Source organism: Acomys minous, assembly GCF_964271855.1.
Source record: "Acomys minous genome assembly, chromosome: 12".
Taxonomy (NCBI): Eukaryota; Metazoa; Chordata; class Mammalia; order Rodentia; family Muridae; genus Acomys; species Acomys minous.
Window position 1 is genome coordinate 17,219,750 of NC_140493.1, and position 20,959 is coordinate 17,240,708.

At 44.5% G+C, this 20,959-nt stretch overlaps 1 protein-coding gene and 1 pseudogene across 2 annotated transcripts in view; one reads left to right on the forward strand and one right to left on the reverse strand.

Moving 5' to 3' along the window:
* The window catches only part of LOC311579618, a 31,140-nt pseudogene extending 14,951 nt beyond the window's left edge, over window positions 1-16,189 (forward strand). Inside the window, exon 3 of the transcript XR_014783678.1 lies at window positions 16,046-16,189. The product of XR_014783678.1 is annotated as an uncharacterized misc_RNA (transcript). The remainder of the gene's footprint in view (window positions 1-16,045) is intronic.
* Window positions 12,379-20,959, reverse strand: part of ATXN10 (ataxin 10) — a 139,740-nt gene continuing 131,159 nt past the window's right edge. The window contains exons 12-13 of the mRNA XM_084750314.1: window positions 13,129-13,316; window positions 12,379-12,673 (exon numbers count right to left, since the gene is read on the reverse strand). Of these exons, the coding sequence (XP_084606440.1) occupies window positions 12,671-12,673; window positions 13,129-13,316 (191 nt within the window). The 3' untranslated portion in view covers window positions 12,379-12,670. The remainder of the gene's footprint in view (window positions 12,674-13,128; window positions 13,317-20,959) is intronic.

Below are 20,959 nucleotides of genomic sequence, written 5' to 3' on the forward strand. Positions count from 1 at the left end.
ATGGCTGCGATCATTAAGGTGGGGAGAGTAGTACTGGGGACTGCCATCTTGGCTGCTGAAATGACTATCCAGGGAACATGTAGTTTGTGTTAGCACATGCCATGAGCTGTGCAGACAACACTTTATTAATAGGTGCAATTGCCTCGGCTTCATAGATGACAAGATGAAAAGAGTCCATCACCGGCCACAGTCATACAGTTGGTAGATGGCTAAGTCCAGGCCTATTTGACCAGGGTCTGTTGGTTCCCTTGACGATGGTTGTCTCTGTGCCTGTGACTAAAGATGAATGGATAAGTGGGACTGCAGGGACGTGTCTGCCATCATGCCCCTTGTGTGCACACAGCCGTGCCCACCTGCACAGACCACATGAGCCTCCAGCCTCTGACGTTCTGTGGCAGTGAGCCTGGCTCGGTGGAGCAAGGTGCCAACTACAGCTGGCCCACCCACGAGCCAGTAGCACTCCTTGCTTTTAATCAGTAAGATATGTTTCTGGAATAAAAACCACATCAGCATTTTCATTTTCAAGTTCAGACAAGGTGTTTTTTTTCCCCCCTTCCTAATTTTCCCTTCAGATGGGCGAGGCTAATCCTCCCTCTTGACTGACAACTTCTCCTCCTCTTCCTTTTTAAGAAATGGGGGAGGGGAGACAAATTCGGTGTAATAAATTCATTGGACATTTGTTCTGGAAGGTTCACAAGTGATGTCCCAAAGTCGAGTCAGAATTAGCCAGGTGAAAGACGGTTCAACATAAAGCTAATGGCATGTCTAATTCTTAGAGTTGAAACTAAGAAGAGTTCACTTGGGCAAAGTCTCCATGGCTTTATTGGCATTCTTGGCAGGGATGATTCCTCATCTCTTCCCAGGTATTGCTGGGTGTTTGACACCTGGGCACTGACTACTAAATGCCAGGGACATTCCTTGATTTCAAGTGACAACTCAAACTCCTGTACATCTCCAAGTGCCCCCTGGTGGCGGTTACCAAGTACTTCCACTTGGGAACCACTAGGGTAATCAGTGTGGCACAAGGTGGAGCAAGGCGATGGTTAGCAGTAACAGTAGCAAGTTGCAGGCAGCAGCTGGATCACAAATGGCCTTAGTTCTCTACTGTGGAGTAAGGCATTGCTCTTGGGTAAGGGGATGACAATTACAGATCTGCACTTGAGGGAGAGTAGATTGGAGGCAGAGAACTGGAAATTTCTTTGTGGCAAGATTAATCTCAAATTCAGTTTCTTTAATACATAGAGTGATTTGGGCCTTCTATTCATTCGCCCATTTTAATAATTACATATTTCATAGAAATCATTCGTTCTATGTTGTCACTTCTGGAGGGGCAAAAAGGTGATACAACTACTGTCTCGTTTTCTTTTTTCTTTTTTTTCTTTTCTTTTTTATGTGACTGTAGGATTTGTAGTGATGGCCCATCTTCCGCTGCTATCACATATTTGAATTTTTCCTTGAGTATGCTAACTAGAGATTTATCAACCTCATGAATCTTTACAAGGACTTAGCTTTTGATTTAGTTTTTGCCATTGTCTGCATTTTCTTCCACTGGTTTCTGCCTTTGTTGGAAGTACTTTTTCCTTTTTGTTTCATTTGCTCACATTTGTCTAGTTCCTTGTGGTGGAGACCATTGATTTTATATCTCTCTTCTAATGCAGAGTTTCAGAGCTCCAAATTTCTTCAACTGCTGTTGTGCTTGTATTTTTCTTATTCACATCAGTCTGTTCCAACTATGCTTTTAACATCATTTTTTTTGTCTGCACAAGTATGTTTAATATTTTTCAACACATTCACTTTTTCAGGCATCTTTATGTGACAGATGCTGTTTGTCAAATTTTATTCTGTATAATTAAGCATAACTATTAAATTAGGGTACAATTCTGAGTAAAGTGAAACGAGTATACAGACTATAGAAGAAAAATATTATTACTGAATGTCAAGAGTATATTTTCAAAATGGATTTGGGCAGAAACTACATGGTCTCTGCTTCACTTTTATTGAAATCACTTAAGGAGTGACATAATAGTTCCATTTTAAAGTATCTTCACAATGTGTTAAAAACTTATTTACTTGCAAGTGCAAAACACAAGATGCAAAAATTTAAGCACAATTTTAAAAGTGTTGATATAGATTTTTTTCAATGTCCTTTTGGAGACATATGAGCAAAAAATATGATGACAAATAGACTAAATAAGGAATCAAGTATCTGATAAAGGTACTTGGAATTGTTTTTAAGTATCTATGGATAATTTTATTATCAGTATGCCATTGATAGAAATGAGAACCCAACAGGCACCTAATAAGCAAGTGGAAAATTATTAATAAACAACAAAAGCTAACTTTATGGCAAGATGGTGTATAGAATCATCCCAAAGGAGAGGGGAAAACCCAAAAAGACAAAAACCCCAAATACAAATAATTAAAGACACAAAATAAAATGCGCATTATAAAAAAAGAAAGAAACTCACATAGGAAAACCAACAACAAACAATCTCAACACTAGTTGGGCAGTCCGGCACCTGGGACTTGGAAGAGCCTTCAAATCCCAGGCCACAACTCAGCGTAGCTAGGGACATCTTTTTAAGACGGGTGAGGCTTTTTCCTGTTGGGAAGGAAGTAGGAGAGAGGCAGAGCTGCCTTGAACAAGGTACTGTGGAAGCAGAGCCACATGCAGAGGTACCAGTCCTGGGAAAAAGCCAAGTTCTTACACTATATCACGCAGGATAGAGAAGAGTGGCCATAGATGCAGAAGGCCAAAATGGTCAGTGAAAAACTGGAGAGCTCCTGCTCTCATTGGCCCTAAAGTAGAGAGAAGTGGGCGGGGTTGGATACTCTCGGGAGGACAGCCACTGTCTTGTTTTCCACTCCCAGAACCACCCATCTCTCCTGGCTGGCACTTACCGTAGTCTAGTTGCACCTTTTATAGATTGGGTTGGAGAAGCACTCACTATCTATCTATTTTCCAGTGTTGGCCCACAGTCTGGCAGTTGGTATTTGCAAAAGGGATGAACAGCCCTGAGAATTCCTGGGAAAACCTAGGGAAGCCAAAGCACAGTGGCGGGGAAGGCACGCTGGACTGTCTTGACCATTTCTGAGACCGGAGTGACCTTCTGTGGCTCACAAAGAGGTCAGCTCCGTCTCCAGTTCTGAGTCCATCATCCTCACAAAGCAATTGGTGGCAGCCAGGGCACGTCACTAGGATGAGCAGAAGGCATTAGCCATCAGCTGGCCACAAGTCCTTGATGGTTTCTTGAAAAGGGACATTGGGGAGGAGGCAGAGGCATGAACAGGCCCCTGAGAAGCAACAGTTTGAATAAAAACTGAGAGGAAGGCCTGACATGGATTCTGCTCATGGAAGGAGAGTATGGCTAGAGCTAGTTCTGCCCTCAGCCAAGGCTAGGCTTTCTTTCTGGGTTCTACTCCCCCAGGCCCACAGCAAAAGCCACAGCAGAACCATCATTTGCTGGGCATCCCTAAGGGCACTCTACCATAAAACAGTGGTGTTGATTCTACCTAGCAGCGTGTATCTTTTTCTTGTGGGGTCCCTGCAGCCAGAGGCCTTTCTTAAATGTCTTCTGTGGGCCTCATGCATGTGGCTCACACTCCATGGTGGGTAGGAAGTGCCTCTTGATTTCTGTTTCAAGGCCCCTTTCTCATAGATGGCCCTTGGCACTAGCAAACCAAGAAGCAGCTGCTGAAGGTGTGGTTACTGGCCTGAGCCCATGTATCCTGGCTCCCTGCCTGGAATTCCCTTCCCGTCCATACCATCATGAGGCTCTAAGTCTCCTCCAGGAAGCCTTTCCTGGGCAGCTCCCTGCTTCCGTGGTCACTCTGGGACCCACCAACTGCTTTCCTAGTGTACAGTCCTTGTGTTACACTGTGAGGTCGTCTAGAGCAAGGGACAAAACACCATGTACATGCCAGCTAGGGCGGAGGTACCAAAATGCTGGTAGCTTACACAACACACACTGGCCTATACAGTTCTGGAGGTTGAAGTCCAAGATCAAGGAGTCATCAAGATTGGTTTCCTTGGAGGCCTCTCCTTGGCTTGTACAAGGCTGCCCCTCCTCCTAGCTCCAGAATATCCAACTGGAATATACACAGACCACCAGTGCCTTGCATATGCTCAAGTCTCCAATTAAAAATGAGCGGTATTTGCAAAGAATATTTGCATATCCATCCCATTCCTTTAAACAATCTCTAGATTACTTAGATTAGTTAATGTACAAGCCATGCAAAGAAAACAAAGTTATTTAGGAGCTTTTGATAAGGAAAAAAATCAGTGTACATTTATTAGACTTTTTTTTTTAAGACTGTCTCACTATGTAGCCCCAACTTGCCTATAACTTGCAATATAGACCAGGCTGGCCTTGAACTCATAGAGATCCACTAGCCTCTGTCTTCTGAATGCTGGGATTAAAGACATGCACCACTATATTCAGCTGGTGACACTTCCCTCCCACCAACTAGGGATGTGAAACGCATAAACACACAGCCTGACTGCACCTTTACAGTCCTACCTAGGAGGTGAAACACAAACAGAAATAATGTTTAGTTACATCTATGCATCCTATGGTGTAGTGAGTATTTTGGTGTCTTTAAAAAGCCAGTTATGGCCAGGTGTGGTGGCGCATGCAGAGGCAGGCAGATCACTGTGAGTTCAAGGCCAGCCAGCCTGGTCTACAGAGTCTAAGACAGCCAGGGCTACACTGAGAAACCCTGTCTTGGGGCGGGGCGAAGGAAAAGAAAATAAAAAACCAAACCAAAGCAAAATCCACAGGCTAATTATGTTATGCAAACATGGTTTGGTTTTAATCCCAGGTGTGAGATACGAGGCTGCTTCAGATTGGGGCAGCAGCAGACTATTTTCCTCATGCATACTCTAGCAGGGGTGTGATTCTGCCAGCTGAAGATAGTTTAATTCTGGGGACTCTAGAGAGGGTATAAAAAGACCAGAACTTAAAGAGAGGCCAGCTGTTCCTCCTGCTGGTTCTTGCTTTGTCAAGTGGTTGAGAGAAAAGAGACAAGAAGTTGAAGAGATCTTTCCAAGACGAAACTGGACTTGCCCCCAAGGAACTCAATGACCTTAGTCAGCAGGAAGTAGTGAAAAGATCTCAACCCCCTCTGTCCCCACTAACCTCCTGTCTCTCCTACCTGGTGTTGGGGTGTTAGAAGGGATTGGGGTGAAGAAGGGTGGTAGATATAAGAACCCAAATAAAACAGATAAAAAAGTACACCTACACAGTGACCTGTCAAACACACACACACACACACACACACACACACACACACACACACACACACACACTCACACACTCCATGACAAGCTCACTCTTTGTCAGTCTGGCCCCCATACTTACCCTTCTAAGCCCCACTACTCTCCTAGCAAGACAGTAACATGGTCATCATTTTGCCTAGCACAATTCAACATGCTGAAAACGTATGTACCCCTCACTGGAAGTGAAGTCCTTCAGTTCAGCAATTTGATCTCCTCTAACAAAGTACTAAGATGTGAAATTGACAGTGCCTAAGAAAGTATATTATCACGAGGCAGATACATTTCATGCTGCATAGGGTGAATAAACAAGGAAAGAAAATGAGGATATTTACTATGCTACATGTATATTATCTTCATAACGAAACAAGGAGACATTCATGAGTCACATTCTTTTCAGCACTCGGTCCTGTGGTTATAGACACTTGCAAATACCCTTTTTCATACTGCATGTGGACAAGGCAACTCTACACCCAGATTGCCTATTTTAGTGAAGAGACACGTGGGTCCTTCATGAGCGAAGCAGTTCCGTGGTAACAAACTGGGATTAGAGCCATGTTGGCTTCTGTTTCTGGCCGACTGGGCACTCAATGATGCTCCAGCTAAGATGACCTTTGAGAGAAGTTCATGTTGCTGAGCTCCTGTATAACTTCCATTTCTGCCACATGGTCATAACCTTCTCTGGACCAGACCTGCTGAACTGCTTTCAGTTGTGGGTCCCATTCATAATTAGAAGCTTTGGGGGCTACTTGGAAAATGAGCCAAGTACACAACCAGATGATGTGTCCGATGCTAATTTTGGTTTCAAAAGGAGCAGGATGCAGCAACATACCCTTTGCTTTCACCATGATATCCTGATTCACCATACACTGGGGGACCTTGTTTGTTGAGGCAGGGGGCCCCTGAGTCTCATACAATGTAGAACAGTTCTGCACACAAGGTCCAGTCTGTATGATGTCATAACTATAATCATAGCATAGAATCTTGTAGGACCTAACACTTAAGATCTCTGCTGAGCATGTCAAGGACATAGGGCTGGAGGGTCTCTGCCTAGAGGCTTCCCTGAGACCCACACCAACTCTCCTCTTACTTATCAGCCTTTGGGATTCAATGATTTTATATATATATATTCTTGGGTTTCCTGGTATTTCCAAGCCTGGAAAACTCCACCTTAATTCTTGAGGGTGACAACGTGGGATAAAGCAGCAGATGCAGCTCTGCTGCCCCTCTAGCTCTGGGTCTGTGAAAGTCACTGAAAGCTGAAACAGGAAGGGCCCGGCCCCACACTTACCCAGAGAGCAGGGGCGTCTTTGCCAGGCCAAGTGTCGAGCAAGTGAAGTCTCAGTCTCTGGGAACCCAGGCACACAAGTAACACTTTTTTTGCTTTTGCTATATTGTTAGAAGCAGCAAGCAGCAGGTGAGATTCCAAGGTATCAGCATCATGGTTTCTAGGAGGCAGAGTCCTGGGAGCCATATACAGAGCTCAAGAGGTATCTGCCTTCTGGTCAGGATGCTTTATAGTTGGTGTCTTTGTTGCATTTCAATAGTTTTAGGATGCATTTTCCTTTGATTCGTATTGTCCCAAGTTCACCGACATCTTCCTATTCTGTGGCTTCGTGTCTATCTACCAACCTTGGAAAACTTTCAGCTGGCACACCTTCCAAACAACTTCCGCTTCGCTGTAGTCTAGGAAGCAAACCTTTGAAGGATGCCTCTCTTCTAATAATCAAAGTGTGCTGCATATATGGCTGAATGGCACAACGCTTGCCTGGCACGGGAGAGGCTCCATGCTCTCTCTCTCTCTAGTGTTTTGAAGAAATGAATGTGGGTGCGGAGGACACTCACCACTGGCAGCAGGGATGGTTTCTCCCAGGCCTCTCTCTTTGCCTTATAAATGCCTGTCTTCTCTCTTAGTCTTAGTGAAATATTTTCTCTGAAGCTATGCCCAAATTTCCTTTTTGTAAGGGTTTTACGACATTAGAGCCCACCAAAATATCAAGGGGCCCCTTTATATAACCTTAATTATCTCTTTAAAGATCTCTAAGTGAGTTCACACTCCAAAGCACTGGAGGTTAAGATTCTGCTGCATATATTTGATGGGCGGCATGGACACAACTCAGTCTATAATACCTGCCAAAGTGTCCTCTTACTCATAAACATGCTTATCTTGAGTTGCTCAAAATAATGTCTCCAAAAAAGGTAAAAACCATGCTTTTCCCCCCAAAGCCTGCCAAAGCTGTAAACACGTTGACCCTGTTGGGGTCAATGTGTTAAGTTCTGAAGGCTTTGTTTACACTTGGTGATATAAAATACTGTCTCACGTGCTCTCCCTTCAGATTGTAAAGAATTCCCATGATGTAATGGGGAGAAAGCCATGGTGTAACTACACACAACCACACAGTGAGAGGGCACAGTGAGCCTGCTCATGTCTGCTCAGCAGGGCAGTAGCCCGTCTGCAGGACCGAGCACTCACCACTCCAGCTCTGTAGGGAACCAGGGAGGTTGTGTGCACAATGCATGCTGGCCCTATGGGACTCCAACCCTTACATGATGGGCAAGGATCTGCAAGCAGGAGTCACTAAACACCTGCCAGGAAACTTGGTCAGAATTATCCAGGTGAATACTGCCTTATTTTCTTCAGGAGGCCCAGGAGCCACTGGGAGCCAACTCCAGGGCCTACTCTGTCTGTATTTTGTTTTTCCTTTGTTTCTAATATAAATACTTTTCTGAGAAAAACTTTAGCCAGGTATTGCCCCTGGCCTCACAGACAGCTAAAGTAAAATGCACAAAATGTCATGTATGAAGATGATGAGGTCATTAAAATTCTCTTGATGAGGAACCTGTAACAGCAAATGATCTTACACATGGTGTTCGGTGTCAGCTGATCTGAGATGTGGGCTATGTGTCAGGTCTCTCTCTAAGTTGTCTGCACAATCCTTAGAAGACTATTTACATCATCACCTGTATGGGAAGCCAGTGACTCCTACCATGTATTTCCAGTCCCATCCAGCCTTTGAATTCAAGTCTTCTACATCCAGTAGGATGTCTCAAAAAATCTGATCAAAGAAGACTGGATGCTGTGTCCCAAAGTAAGCACACTAGTAAGTATTACTCTTTACACTGAGTCCTTCCATTTGAGTGGATGCAAAGCTGTACACTGAGCCCTTCAACAAAAGCCTGTAAGTTATTCTTGGTTACTCCATCTGCTCTCACAAGCCCACAAGCAGACCTTATGGGCTCTACTTCCAAAATATGCCAACTCAGCTCTTCCCACCGACATCATGTTGGTCTAAGTCACCAGCATTGATCTAGATTACTGCTCAGCACCCCCCGTCTTCACTCCTCTCCAACGTATTTCTCACACAGCAGCAAGGCAAGTCATTTGTAACTGTAGACTCAGTCTTCTCATTTGCAAAAACAGACTCCACATTTTGACAATGCACATCAAGTAAAGTCAAATTCCTCCCAGGGCCTTTCAGACCAGGCGTATCTAACTCTGTTCACCCCACGACCAGTCTCACCGCAGTCTTCTTTTGGAGCTGGGTCCGAGGACCACTCTTGGAATTTGATCAAAGGCAGAGCCACCCAGTTCCTAGGCTTCAGCACTTGTTGCCCCATCATCCTACTGGGTCTCCTTGAGTTCTTTTGAGGTCGGCTCCTTTGCAGGCCCCTGGCCTCTGTGTGTAGATGACTAAACCCAGAAAGCATGCCCTGTTGCCATCACCTTCACTTTCTTCCTGCAGTTAGTATTGTTCCTGTTTCACGGTGTGTTTACTTGCAAGAAGAATTCCTGTCAGCCTCGTGAGAATGTTGCTTCATGAGGAAAGGGACCATGACTGTCCTGTTCACTGCGCTATCTCTAGCACCTGGTATTCTGAGGGGACATGCAGGCTCAGGTGGCTAAGCACTTTACTCAAGGCTACAGAGCTAGCCAACAGGTGCAGCTGAGGCTTGGACTTAGGTTTTGTAGTTGTGAAATCGACAGTCCTCACGGAGTTGCCTTTGTGCTGTGTCTTGGGCAACGCTGCAGCCTGTCCTGCCACAGCTAATTTCCATGCTTCCAGGAAAAGCAGCCACATGGTTTTCTCACTCATTCTTGTCCAATTAACTATACTGATTAGTTGCTAAACATCTGCTGCTGAGTGACCCTGGGGCTTTTTACTAGCTGTTCCGACTACTTATCACTGTAAGCAAGCACCTTATATAACCACCCATCTACCCTGCCACGCTTTCCAGTGAGGTGAGTGGCACTATGAACCAGGTACATGGTGATGAGGAGGAAGCACAGACAGCTTACAGAATCTGTTTTAGTGTCTGTTGACAACAAAGTGGGACCCTAGCGCCCAGTTCATGTGCTGCACCCATGTCCTGATAGGGGGCCCATACATGAGCAAACCAAGAACGCAAGTCATGTTTTAGTTAGAGTAAAAAATGCAACAATCTGGTTGGATGTGGCGGCACATGCCTTCAATGCCAGCACTCAAAAATGGATCTGTTGAGTTCAAGGCCAGTCTAGTCTACATAGTGAGCTCCAGGACAGCCAGAGTACACAGTGAGACCCTGTCTCAAAAAAAAAAAAAAAAAAAAAAAAAAAAAAAAAAAAAAAAAGAATTATTAGAAACTTAAAACAGTTTAGCCACGCTTGTGGATTTTCTCTGGTTATGAGAAAAGTGTGACAGCGTGATGAGAGTTAATATTGGAATCACTACTTGTACAGGAAAGGCTTGGCTTAAACATTCATCCATGCTGCAGACAATAAATCAAATTTATGTTGTAAAACAGGATGTAGTAGTTGATCTAAAAGTGTGTAAAATGTGTCAGGGAGAGGAGAACAAGCACCACGGCATTGGGAAAAGACCCTGGGACCTTGACAACAAGGATCTAGGCTGATGGAGCCAAAGTTATCAGAACCTTGGACAGCACCGAGAGGGCTTTTGGCTCCCTCAAAGGACTCTAAGAGATGCTAAATGTAAAGACGGTTCCTCAGCTTCTGCTTTTAAACACCCACCTTATGTTTAATGCTGTGCATAGAAAAGCTTATTATGTGCAAAACCCACTATGATGGGATAATTGCTAAGCAGGTTTTCCTCCTGCAAAAATGCCTGGCTGACATCTTTCAGTTCTAGGGTATAGCGATTAAAAGACTGTTAAAAAATAATAATAATAAATAACATTGATATAGAATTTAAATGCCAGGTGGTGTTACAAATCACTTCAAAGGAGAAGCGAGTTAAGACACACAAGGCAGAAATCTGATCTGAAGCCTGCTAACCAGCAGTCCTTCTAACAGCCCAATCATTTTCTGTATTTCCTTTTGCCAGAGTATGTTCTAGTGGTTCCTGAAGGGCTACGGCTGGATTCTGAGTTACTGAGCAAGATATGTACCCTGACATTTGTTTTTAAACAATTCCCAAGCCACCATGAGAAATATGGATTACTTCTGTCAGGACAGCCTTAAGATAGCGAAAAGTTTTGCCACCTTCCCTGTTGTTAGGCAGGACAAAAGAACCGCTCTACAAACCCTTGGCCTTACCACCAAGCCAGGAAGCTTTTCTTTTCTATCCGTGAAATGAAGTAAGCCAAAAAGCTCTGTCAGTTTGCTCTTGAAATAAATATGGTTACAAAAAGCTCATGGTGACTATTCGGTATCTTTACAAATTTTGTGGGGCTGCCCTGCTTCTCACCCCCACAAAGGGCTGATTGAGGTGGCAAATTAATCCTCTACAGCGTGTAAAACAAGGTTCTGGGAAGCCCCAAACCCACTGGTAGAGCACAGGGAAGCTGTTGTGCTCAATCCTTCATCTCCAGGGAATCAAAAGGAGCCACAATGCAGTCATCAGCATGTTTTCACTCTGCAAGACCCACACTTCCTATTTAGAGCACACAGCCATATCCCATTCTGCATTCTCACAAGGCTCCTTTTATTTACTTGTGTTTGTTATTATACGGTGCATGCCGACATGTTTGTGTGACTCCACTGGTGTGTACACATCCATTGAGAGGAAAAAAGAATGTCCATTGTGAACTTGTTAAAAGGAGAAAGGGACCCCACTGTTTTCCCTTTGGCCAGACCTCTATGGGGAAGGGATTTTTAACTCTTGATGTCCCAGAAAGGAATGGCTCCTTTGTGTATTTTACATTTTGCAATGGCTGAACATGACAGATGCATGTGAACTACCAAAGACCTAGAATCTGCTGTTTCTTCAGGTACACAGCTCCCATCAGTGAGTTATGTATGGGGAAAATGCTAGCTCATTAACAGCGCAAGCTGCTCTTATGAAGCAAGGTAACTCTGGCCATGTAGAAACTTACAAGGACTCAATTTTGGAATACTATTTTTATGAAGCTTTTGGTTGGGTCTTTACTAGTATTTTGGAAGTATAATATGAACTATGTGATGTCTCTGGATATTTTAGTTTTGAACATACTTGTTCAGGAAAATAATGCTAACTAAGCACCCCCCAACATGACATGGTAATTTTATTTGTAATTCAGGTTGCTATACAGAGTCTAGTGTCTCCATAGTCCAGTTTTACCTGGTATAAAAATTTAACAAAAGCTAGCTAGATTTGTTCTCCCAAGTTAATTCTGTTCTTATGGCAACAAAGCTAAAACTGAGTCATCTTTTGTGACAGCCACACAGAAGATGATATGGACATCTCTTTCACATGAGGTACTGCACATCAAGCAGAAAATAAAATATTCCCTTCTGTGTCAGAGGCATGAATATTGGCAAGATGTGCGCATCTGCCTTTATGTGGACTTCTTAACTCCGAGTCAACCCGGGATGTAAAGAGTTAAGTGGCTACACGGTCTTCCACCCCTTCTCACTCCTTTCCAACTTCCAAAGGACAGGGCTCGGTGACAACACAGTGCATGAAATGAAGAGACAGGGTTCTCAAATTAATTAACTGGAAATGAGTCATGTCAATGTTTTGGAAAGGCAGAAGGAGAGAAAAGAGATTGGTAGAATTAATCACAGTGAGAAACTTACTTCAAGTGCCCGCCAGAGTTCAGAAATCCAATGAGAAGCAGAGAATCAAAGGAACGAAGTATACTTGCCATCTGAAAGGATGTAGAGAATCCAATCAAGGGTCCCAGTCTTTGCCAAGTAGGGGCTGTGCCCTCAAAAACGTTTATTATCCACTACAACGGTAAGCACAACGTACATGACTGGGAAGCGCGTTCTACCCAGAGGGACAGAGGGGAGGCAGACATTACACTTACTGCAAAGACATAAAGAAAACCCCGACTTGGAGCTTATACACAGTGAACTGTAAGGACTGAGAGGCTCCTGCATCTGTGTGATACGCTTCCAGTATTTGTGATTTCATATACTGCAGAGGTGAGAGATCCATGATATGGAATATGAACATGTTCACATGGAGAGGTCGTTCACTAAGAAAAACAAAACAGAAACAGGGTCATAGATACAGTACATCTATTTACAAAAACCATCACACAGACAGTGCAGAGCTTTGCTTACATCATGGTCATGGGGAACTGGGAAGATCCTTAAAGGACACATGTAATAGCATATACGTGTGTGAACACACACGAAAATGCAGTGAACTTTGCCACTTAAAAGAAGAAAGCCTAGTTCTTGCTTATACCATGCCAATATGTTTTTGTATGTCATGCCCTGCACAAGTGGTTGGTTTAAGCAAATGGCATCATAAAGCCTGACCAAAAAGTTCTTTGTAGCACTGTTTAGTGCTGTTTGGTAACCATGTCAGAGGGCAATGTCTCTTATCTTCCATGTTCCCCATAAAGACCTCTGGTTTCCAAGGTCACAGAGACGCAGGAACAACTTTCAAGGAGAGATGGAGGACAGTTCACATGAGGGTACTTACAGGTGGGGGGATGTCACTATTAGACTTCAGAATCAGTTTCTCTCCGCTCTTTTCAACTTCAAAACCCATTTTCTTCAGCAGGGATGCATCTGCCAATCCCTGCTCCTCCATTTTTGCAATGAAATCTTGGTTTTGGCTGTTGTCTTCGGTGAGATTTCGCACAGCATACACCACCCACTGCATCATAACTGGTGCAGAGTAAAGGAATTTAATAGCATACTCCCCCATTTCTCTAACCCACATGACTTAGAGGTAAACAGTGCAGGAGCACAAGAATACCAATGGAGTTCTTCTAGAGAGTTAGAGAGAATATAAATACGCATTCAAAGAGGAAATCATTTAAAAAGCTGTAAAGGTATACATGAGCTTGTGGGTCCAGCATGTGATTCAGCAACCAGCCCCAGGCTGAGTGTCTGATCTCCCCCCCACACACACACACGAAGGGGGGGGGCGCAAAAGCCCAGAGCAGCTACTCTGAGGATTGTGGACATAGCAGTACACATATGCACACCCCTGGGTATTATGTCAGGCCACTAGAGAAGGACAAGAGAGCTCTGCAGACAAGTCAGAGGCGCTGGGAAAAACATCAGACAGGAAACTAGTTCTGTTTAAAGTGCAGTTATCAGTAAGAATGGTTTCCTAGGAGTCACCATGGAATTTCTCTCATTCAGTATTTCAGGGACAAAGCCTCAGCTGTGAAGGATTTGCTAGGTCCAGTGTGAAACACTCATGCCCTGAAAGCACACGACCCTCACTGCCTCCCCATGCCCATGCCTGCAAATGAAATTCCCTGCTTGGTGTCCCATCAGAATGAAGATGATAGAAGCTTGGGGTCACATCACTGAATTATTCATGATAGGCTTAGGTGCCAGGAGCTGTGTAACACTCAGGAAAACTGAAAGTTGCTACTATACAGCATCCTGTAAGACAGAGAGCACCAAGGACAGGCCTTTTTGTGTGTGTTTTCACTCTAGTCCAGAGGGAACCACAGGAGTCTACACTAATATAAATATATTTTCAGAGATACAGGCCTATCTGCTCATGATCAGTAGAGAACCAGAATAATCAAATCTAGAGTGCTGGGGCTGTAGCACAGTAGTTCAGTGTGCTTACACAACATAGCATTCATTTGGGTCACGGTTCTGACCTCCAGCACACACACAAAAGGAAGGAGCCTTTTCCTGATAGCCATTAGCTACACCCACCCAGGCAGTTCCAACGGCAGGGCAGAGTGCATGTGGCTCTAAAAGGCCTTAGGCTTCTCTGGCAAAAAGCCTGGTTCTGAGACACTTCTAGATTTCCAATCAGACGGGAAACCCAAGAGACACTCAGCAGTAATAAAGGTGGGTGCTCTCCTCGTAGTACCTTTTAAAAAATGAATTAAACTGTTTCTCCCTAGTTCAATAACCTTACAGGAAAGTAAAACTCAATCTGATTCACTACAAAGGATGCAAGCATTAAATCAGGGCACTATATGATCAGAAGGTATTTGTGGAGGTTTTAAAAGGTTGTGTCACCCTCAGCTCTACTGCCCAACCCTGGTTCATAATCCCATCAAGCCCTTCCTTCTACACCACCTCAGAGCAGCCCCCTTCCTAACCATGACCCTTTCTCTGCATGGCCTCTCTCAGATCTTTATCATAGGGCTGGGCTCGCGTTTGTGGGACTATGAGGCCTGGACAGAGCCTGGCACAGAGCGGACATTAGCAGTCTTGATGAATGAGTGGACAGTCTGTTTACCTGTGAAGGTTTATCACTGAAACCACTTGAGGGTATCAATGGCTATGTATTTCTGAAGGCACATGACAGAAGCTGGGCTTGCTGGTGGATGTTGAATCTGCACTTCTCTCTGCCATCCGTCATGACTAGGCCGAGCTCCTTTATAAGGTTCTGCTTCTTTTCTGAAAACTGAATCTGCACAAATACTAAAATAAAGGCTGAATTTGTAATTCCTCTTTCCATGGTTGGTGAGTCTCCGGTCTGTGCCATCACAGAAAATAAAAATAACATTTGCAGGTGCCAGACACTTCCAACACAGAAGTAATTTCTGGACAAATTATTTGCTGTGACTCTTTCGACACCTAAGTTAACACTATCATTATACAAACTTATTCTTTCACTTTTTATAGAAAAGAGGAAGCAGCAATTATGATGAGAAGTGACTAAAGAAACAAACATTTGAGATGTAAACTCAAAAAGAAAATGTGTAAGACTGGAGGTGGGGCTGGTTCACAGGTATGACTACCTAGTTGTAAACAACAGAGGCCAAACACTTTCTCCTTTCTGGAACTTTCTGGCTATTAACTTAAAGATAAGTGAACTCAAACAGATTTGAGGTTGCTAAGACTTTGCTAAGAGCTACTGCAATCAAAGGGCTGGGTGGCTCAGTGATGACACACTGTCACTACCAGTTGCAAACACAGATTCTTTGGAGGAAAATATCAATGACCCAAACTTCAAGTTGTCAAGTCCCTTGGGAAGAGCCAATTGCCCTGCACTTTTCTTGTCAGGCACTCCTTGCCTCTTACCTCAGCCACATCACACTTCCTGTCTTCTTATGCCCATGTGGTTGCCTGGCTGCACTTCCACCCCACCCCCACCCTCTACCCCGCTTTTCTTTTTCAGCAGCTATTCTCAGCCTTCCAGGGACCCCACTACTTAGTTTATACTAAGGCTGTACAGGCACCCACTCTTACTAACGCTTCTCATCCCACTGCACTGTATTTAGCCATGAGCACCCCAAGGGCAGGTACTATACCTACTTCATGCCTATGTCTCTAGTATCCAGCGTGGAGACACGGCTCGATGCTTATTTGTTGAAATTATGCAAGCTCCCATTACTTGTGTGTATTTCTAACTGTGAGCTTTTCAAACATTGATTGGTATCTTATTCTTCTGTCTTTGTTCTTTGTTCTAGCACAGTGCAGAGGAATACTAGTTGAATGTGTAAAGGCAAGTGCACCTTCTTTAGTGCCACAGAGGCAGAGCCACGATGGCACTGAAGTGACCACTACACCAGAAGTATCCTGTCCTCACATCCCAGTGGTTTCCTGAGTCATGGCTTTGTAGGTCTAAGATTCTAGGAGAGCAACTCCAACACCAATACAAACCAGGCAAGGATGCTGAACTGTGTAAACAAAAGAGCCAAGACAACCAATCACCAGCAGAGTTCTATGGAAAGGTGACTTCAAACACATTCATCTCAGGGCAGGGTTAGGAATACTGTGGACATGGTAATTTATCATAAACTCACCCCTACATGTTTGGAAGCTAATATGTGTAGAAAACAAAACCAGCAACAACCTGGTGTGATGGCTACTGCTTGTAAGAGGACAAGGCAACTCTGCAGATGAACAAGTATTACAAGAGCCCTCCAGAAGATGAAGGGCTGCGGCTGGGCCTTCAGGCATTCTTTTCCAGAACAAAACATAATGGAACCAACAACCTAAGAACAGAAGCCATGAAGGCCATGCAGCAAAGGCATTCTGCTCTTTTCTAAATTTGATGGTGGGAGTGCCAAGATGTGGAAGTGAAGGCAGTGGGGGCTGGAGAGAACTACAGTCCCAAGAAGATAGCGGAACCAACACCTCTGCACCTGGGAGATCAGAAATAAATGACGAATTACTAACACCAGCACTTGTCCCTTAACTGTGCAGTTAATATTTTTTTCATATTATCAGTGGCATCAATCAGCCTTCCTAGGATTCCATGAGGCTGACAGTCCTGCCTATGTTCTCAGTGACAAAGAGAAAGGCCCTTCCTCATGAGCACCAGCAGCTGACAGGTGCTGTCTATCAACAGAACAGACACTGCCTGAAGGCCCCTGCACTGCTTCTGCTCAAATGAGAACACCAGGCACTGCTGCCCAGTGTTTCAGATTACACTCAAACTCCTCATACACTGCAATGTTCAGATCAGGGCAAAAATGCCTATCTCATGCAATAATTTCTATTTTATTATCAGTTTACCTATTATCAGAGTGTATGCTTATGCATGGTGCATGGCGCGTGCATGTCCTGCCATACGTGTAGAGGTCAGGGGTTAACTCTGGAGTCAGTTCTCTCCATACACCTTTACGTTGGCTCGGGAGCTTGAACTCAGGTTGACAGGCGTGCAGAGCAAGTGCCTTTCCCCTGCATAAGCCACCCTGCTGGGTATCTTTCCCCCTTCTATTCGTGTGTGCACATGGGTACACAGGCATGATATGTATGTGTGTGGAACATGTGTGCCATAGTGCATGCACTATGGGGCTTTCTGACAGAACACTCTGGTATTGTGACCTAGGCCACAGAGGCCACAGTGGCAGTTAGCACCAAAGCTGCAGCTGCCCCTGGAAGGGAGGAGGAGCTGAGAACCTGCGTAGCTGGGTACCCCATGGGTCCATGCTCTCTGGAGCCGGTTTTCTCTTTTAACTTCTATGTGGGTTCTGGGATCAAACTTAGGTTGTCATATTGCAAGCACCTTTACTCACTAAGTAATGTTGTTAGCACCAATATTACTTTGTTTTGTTTTGTTTTGGAGACAGCGTTTCTCTGTATAGCCTTGGCTGTCCTGGACCCACTTTGTAGACCAGGTTGGCCTCAAAATCACAGCAATCCACCTGCCTCTGCCTCCCAAGTGCTGGGATTATAGGCGTGCGCCACCACGCCCGGCTAACATTACTATTTCTTTATGGTGAAAAGGGTCAACATGTTTCTTCCAACTTCTTGAAATTTAACTAGTCACCTACTGTGCAACAGCACCCAAACTTTTTACTCCCACCTGACCATAACTTAGTACTCACAGATGACAAAAAAGAAAGCACTCTTTCAGAAGACTGGAACAGCAAAAGAAACACTGGAAAATTCAATCTTGAGAGCCTGGGTCATGAATATGCACGGTCTCCTTGTTACTGTGCAGTGAATGGCTAGAGCCCAAGTAGTCAGTGTAGACCGAAACACTCTTAAGTGTCACAAGGGAGATTAAAACAAGTCCCAGTTAATATTCACATTGCCCTCTTGTTCCTGCTGTAAAGGGACAGGGAACAAGAAAGAATGGGGAGAAAATTCAACATCTTCTAAAGTCTCTAATCCTACCCACACTTGAGGTCCTTTATTGTATGCTTAGCTCCAGAGAGAGCGCTTCTACCGTTTCCATAGCTACTACAAATAGAAGGCATGAGCCTGTTTGTCCCAAAACTGCCATGAAAGGGCCCGCAATCAGCAGAGGAGCTTTTCTGGAGAACTCTCTGGTGATGTGACCTGGGCCACAGGGACTACAGTAGTAGTTATCACCAGTGCACCAGGGAGGAGAGGAGGAGAGCTGTGCTGGCTAGGCGCTCCGTGGGCCCACACTGAGCCTGAAGCCGTGAAAAGGTCCGTTAGGAGGCTCAGCATTAGCAGGGCATTAAACTGTAGGGAAAACCTCACAAACAGCTTAATACCAACCAGCAGATTTATGTATACATCAACTTAAAAGTGCAATCAGTGGAGTTAAAATGCTACCTGCTAAGATAGACTTCATCTAGTTATAGGCATCCTGTTTCTAGGAATCAAAACCCGACACACCTCAGATCTAAGGACTGTTGTCAGGGCCTGAACTATGTTTAGAGCCTGCTGAGAATGAGGGCTGGCAAATAACTGGCAGGAACAATAAAGTCTTATGTCTATCATATATGTTAAGGAATCAATTTCAGGGTTTACAAATTCAGTTCTAACTTCCAATGGCCAGAACCAATCACATGTGAGTGACCTGTGGCTTCTCTAAGCTAAGTAGTTGTGAAGACAGTAGGCCAAGGAAGCACAGGTATTTATCATGCTGCCCCTCAGAAGTTGACCTGTGGCCTCAAATTTGCAATGAATCAATAAACAAGGAACTATTAAAAGTATAGATTTGGAAAACTTGCACTTCATTGATAATGCTTTCAATATTAAAGGCTTTTTACTTGAATTTTAGGATATACACATACTTCATATAATATCTGCATATGTAGATCATATAAGAGTTCATCTCTACCTATATAGTATGTTGACAGTTATTTTAGACAGTGAGCCTGGGAAGAAATGGCATCTATGTGCATACAACTTTGCAGGGACTACTGCTACAGGGCAGACAGCACGCATGGAGTGCCTCCAATAAACAGTGCTGTGCGAACAGAGCCAATGACAGGCAAGTCTCCTTCAAGGGCCTTTACAGACCACGCCAGGAAAGGGTTTTCTGAGGATTAAGTGAATGATAAACAGCTGCATCACAACTGACAATCTTTTCAAGCTGCAAAAACGGAAGCACTGGAGCGCAGCACACAGCCCTGTTATAAAACTGTTCTGGAAATGCTTTACATTATGAAAACCAAGTGTGCCTATTCCCATCATACAAAGCAGGCAAAACACGGGGATAGGGACCATGAACAGTGTGCTCAGCACCCTCTGACCCTCTGGTAGGAGCTGGGCAGCCTCCCCCCAGAAGCAGGAGTAATTCGTGGAAAGGAAGATAAAACAATGCTACTTGGGAAGCCCGGCTTCAGGCTCATGCTGCCACAGGGTAGAATCATGGTCAGAGCAGAGGCTGCAAGGAGGGATCATGGAGACAACAGGCAAAGGGCAGGTAAGGGTCTCTATTCTTCCACAAAGCCATAGGTTTCTCTGCACAGGCCAACCATTCCTAGACATCCAGAGATACTTCTGTTGCTTTCACTATAAAGTTCCTTTACGTCACTGTTAACTTTTACCGCTATCTTTGGTTATCAACACTCATTCACTACACACACTCTCATTCAGAAACTAAAGAGGAAGGCTTAATGGGGGCGGATCCTCCGGAGTTCCTTCATGGTGCTGGAACCAGTGAAGGCAGCAACCACCGCAAACCACCCACACTGGCTCTTCCTACTGCTCTAAATTGTTGGACTATCTGGTATCTAATTTTCTTCTGCTTTTATATTTTAATACAAGGGAACATCTGTGTTCCAAGTGTCTCAGTGAGTGCTGCATGTGCTGTTTCATGCTTTTCAGCCTGTTGTCTTAACAGGGTCTAACAAATCACAGCTCCAGTCATGTGTGCATACCTGCCCACTTACTAATGAATGGCTAGCTGCCAACACTGAACAAGGTAAAAAAGGAAAACAAATAGAAGAGGGTGGGAAAGAAAAAAACTGCCACAGTTGTGAATTATAGGTCACAATGTGGAATACACGTTCTTAATACTTGCTTGGTAGCTGCTGCCTATACAGAGGGAAGGCACCTCAGATCCATAGCTCTTTAGAGGCTAGGTGCTTTTCCTGTCCTCTTCAGCCACAAGGGAAACAGAAATTTCACAGAGATGGTGTGATACTGCAGAGTTTTGAAGTGGCTGAACAGCAGTCGCTGGAGACTTGCTCCTACGTGCACAGCCCACACTGGTACTTAAGAAAGGAAGGCCACATTCGCTCTCTTTACAACATACAACTTACTTTTCCTAGAGTGACCTTTAAATTTGAGGTGAGATACGGTTTCAAGGGCTCCTCCTTGAAGCCCACACATCTCTCCACCTTATGAAAGCTCCCACTTCCCGATAGCATCTGTGGGCAGGGTGGGGAACCACGCCACATACCGCCCTCTGTCTGGACCCTGGCTGGGTTCCGTGCTCTGTCCTTCAATCCCAGATGCACACCATCTAGCATCCAAGAAAGAAAACATACTGTGGGCCCGTCCAGCTGGCAATGAAGTCATGGGAAGACGACATTCTCCCTGCCAGGCGGGCATCACACGCACTGCCCACTCCAAACGCTTCTGTGGCCAGCAAGGGCTATGCTCGCAGGTACCTTGTCTTCACGGGGTTTTGGTGGTGAAGGATCTTAGAGCACTGAAACTAATTTTGT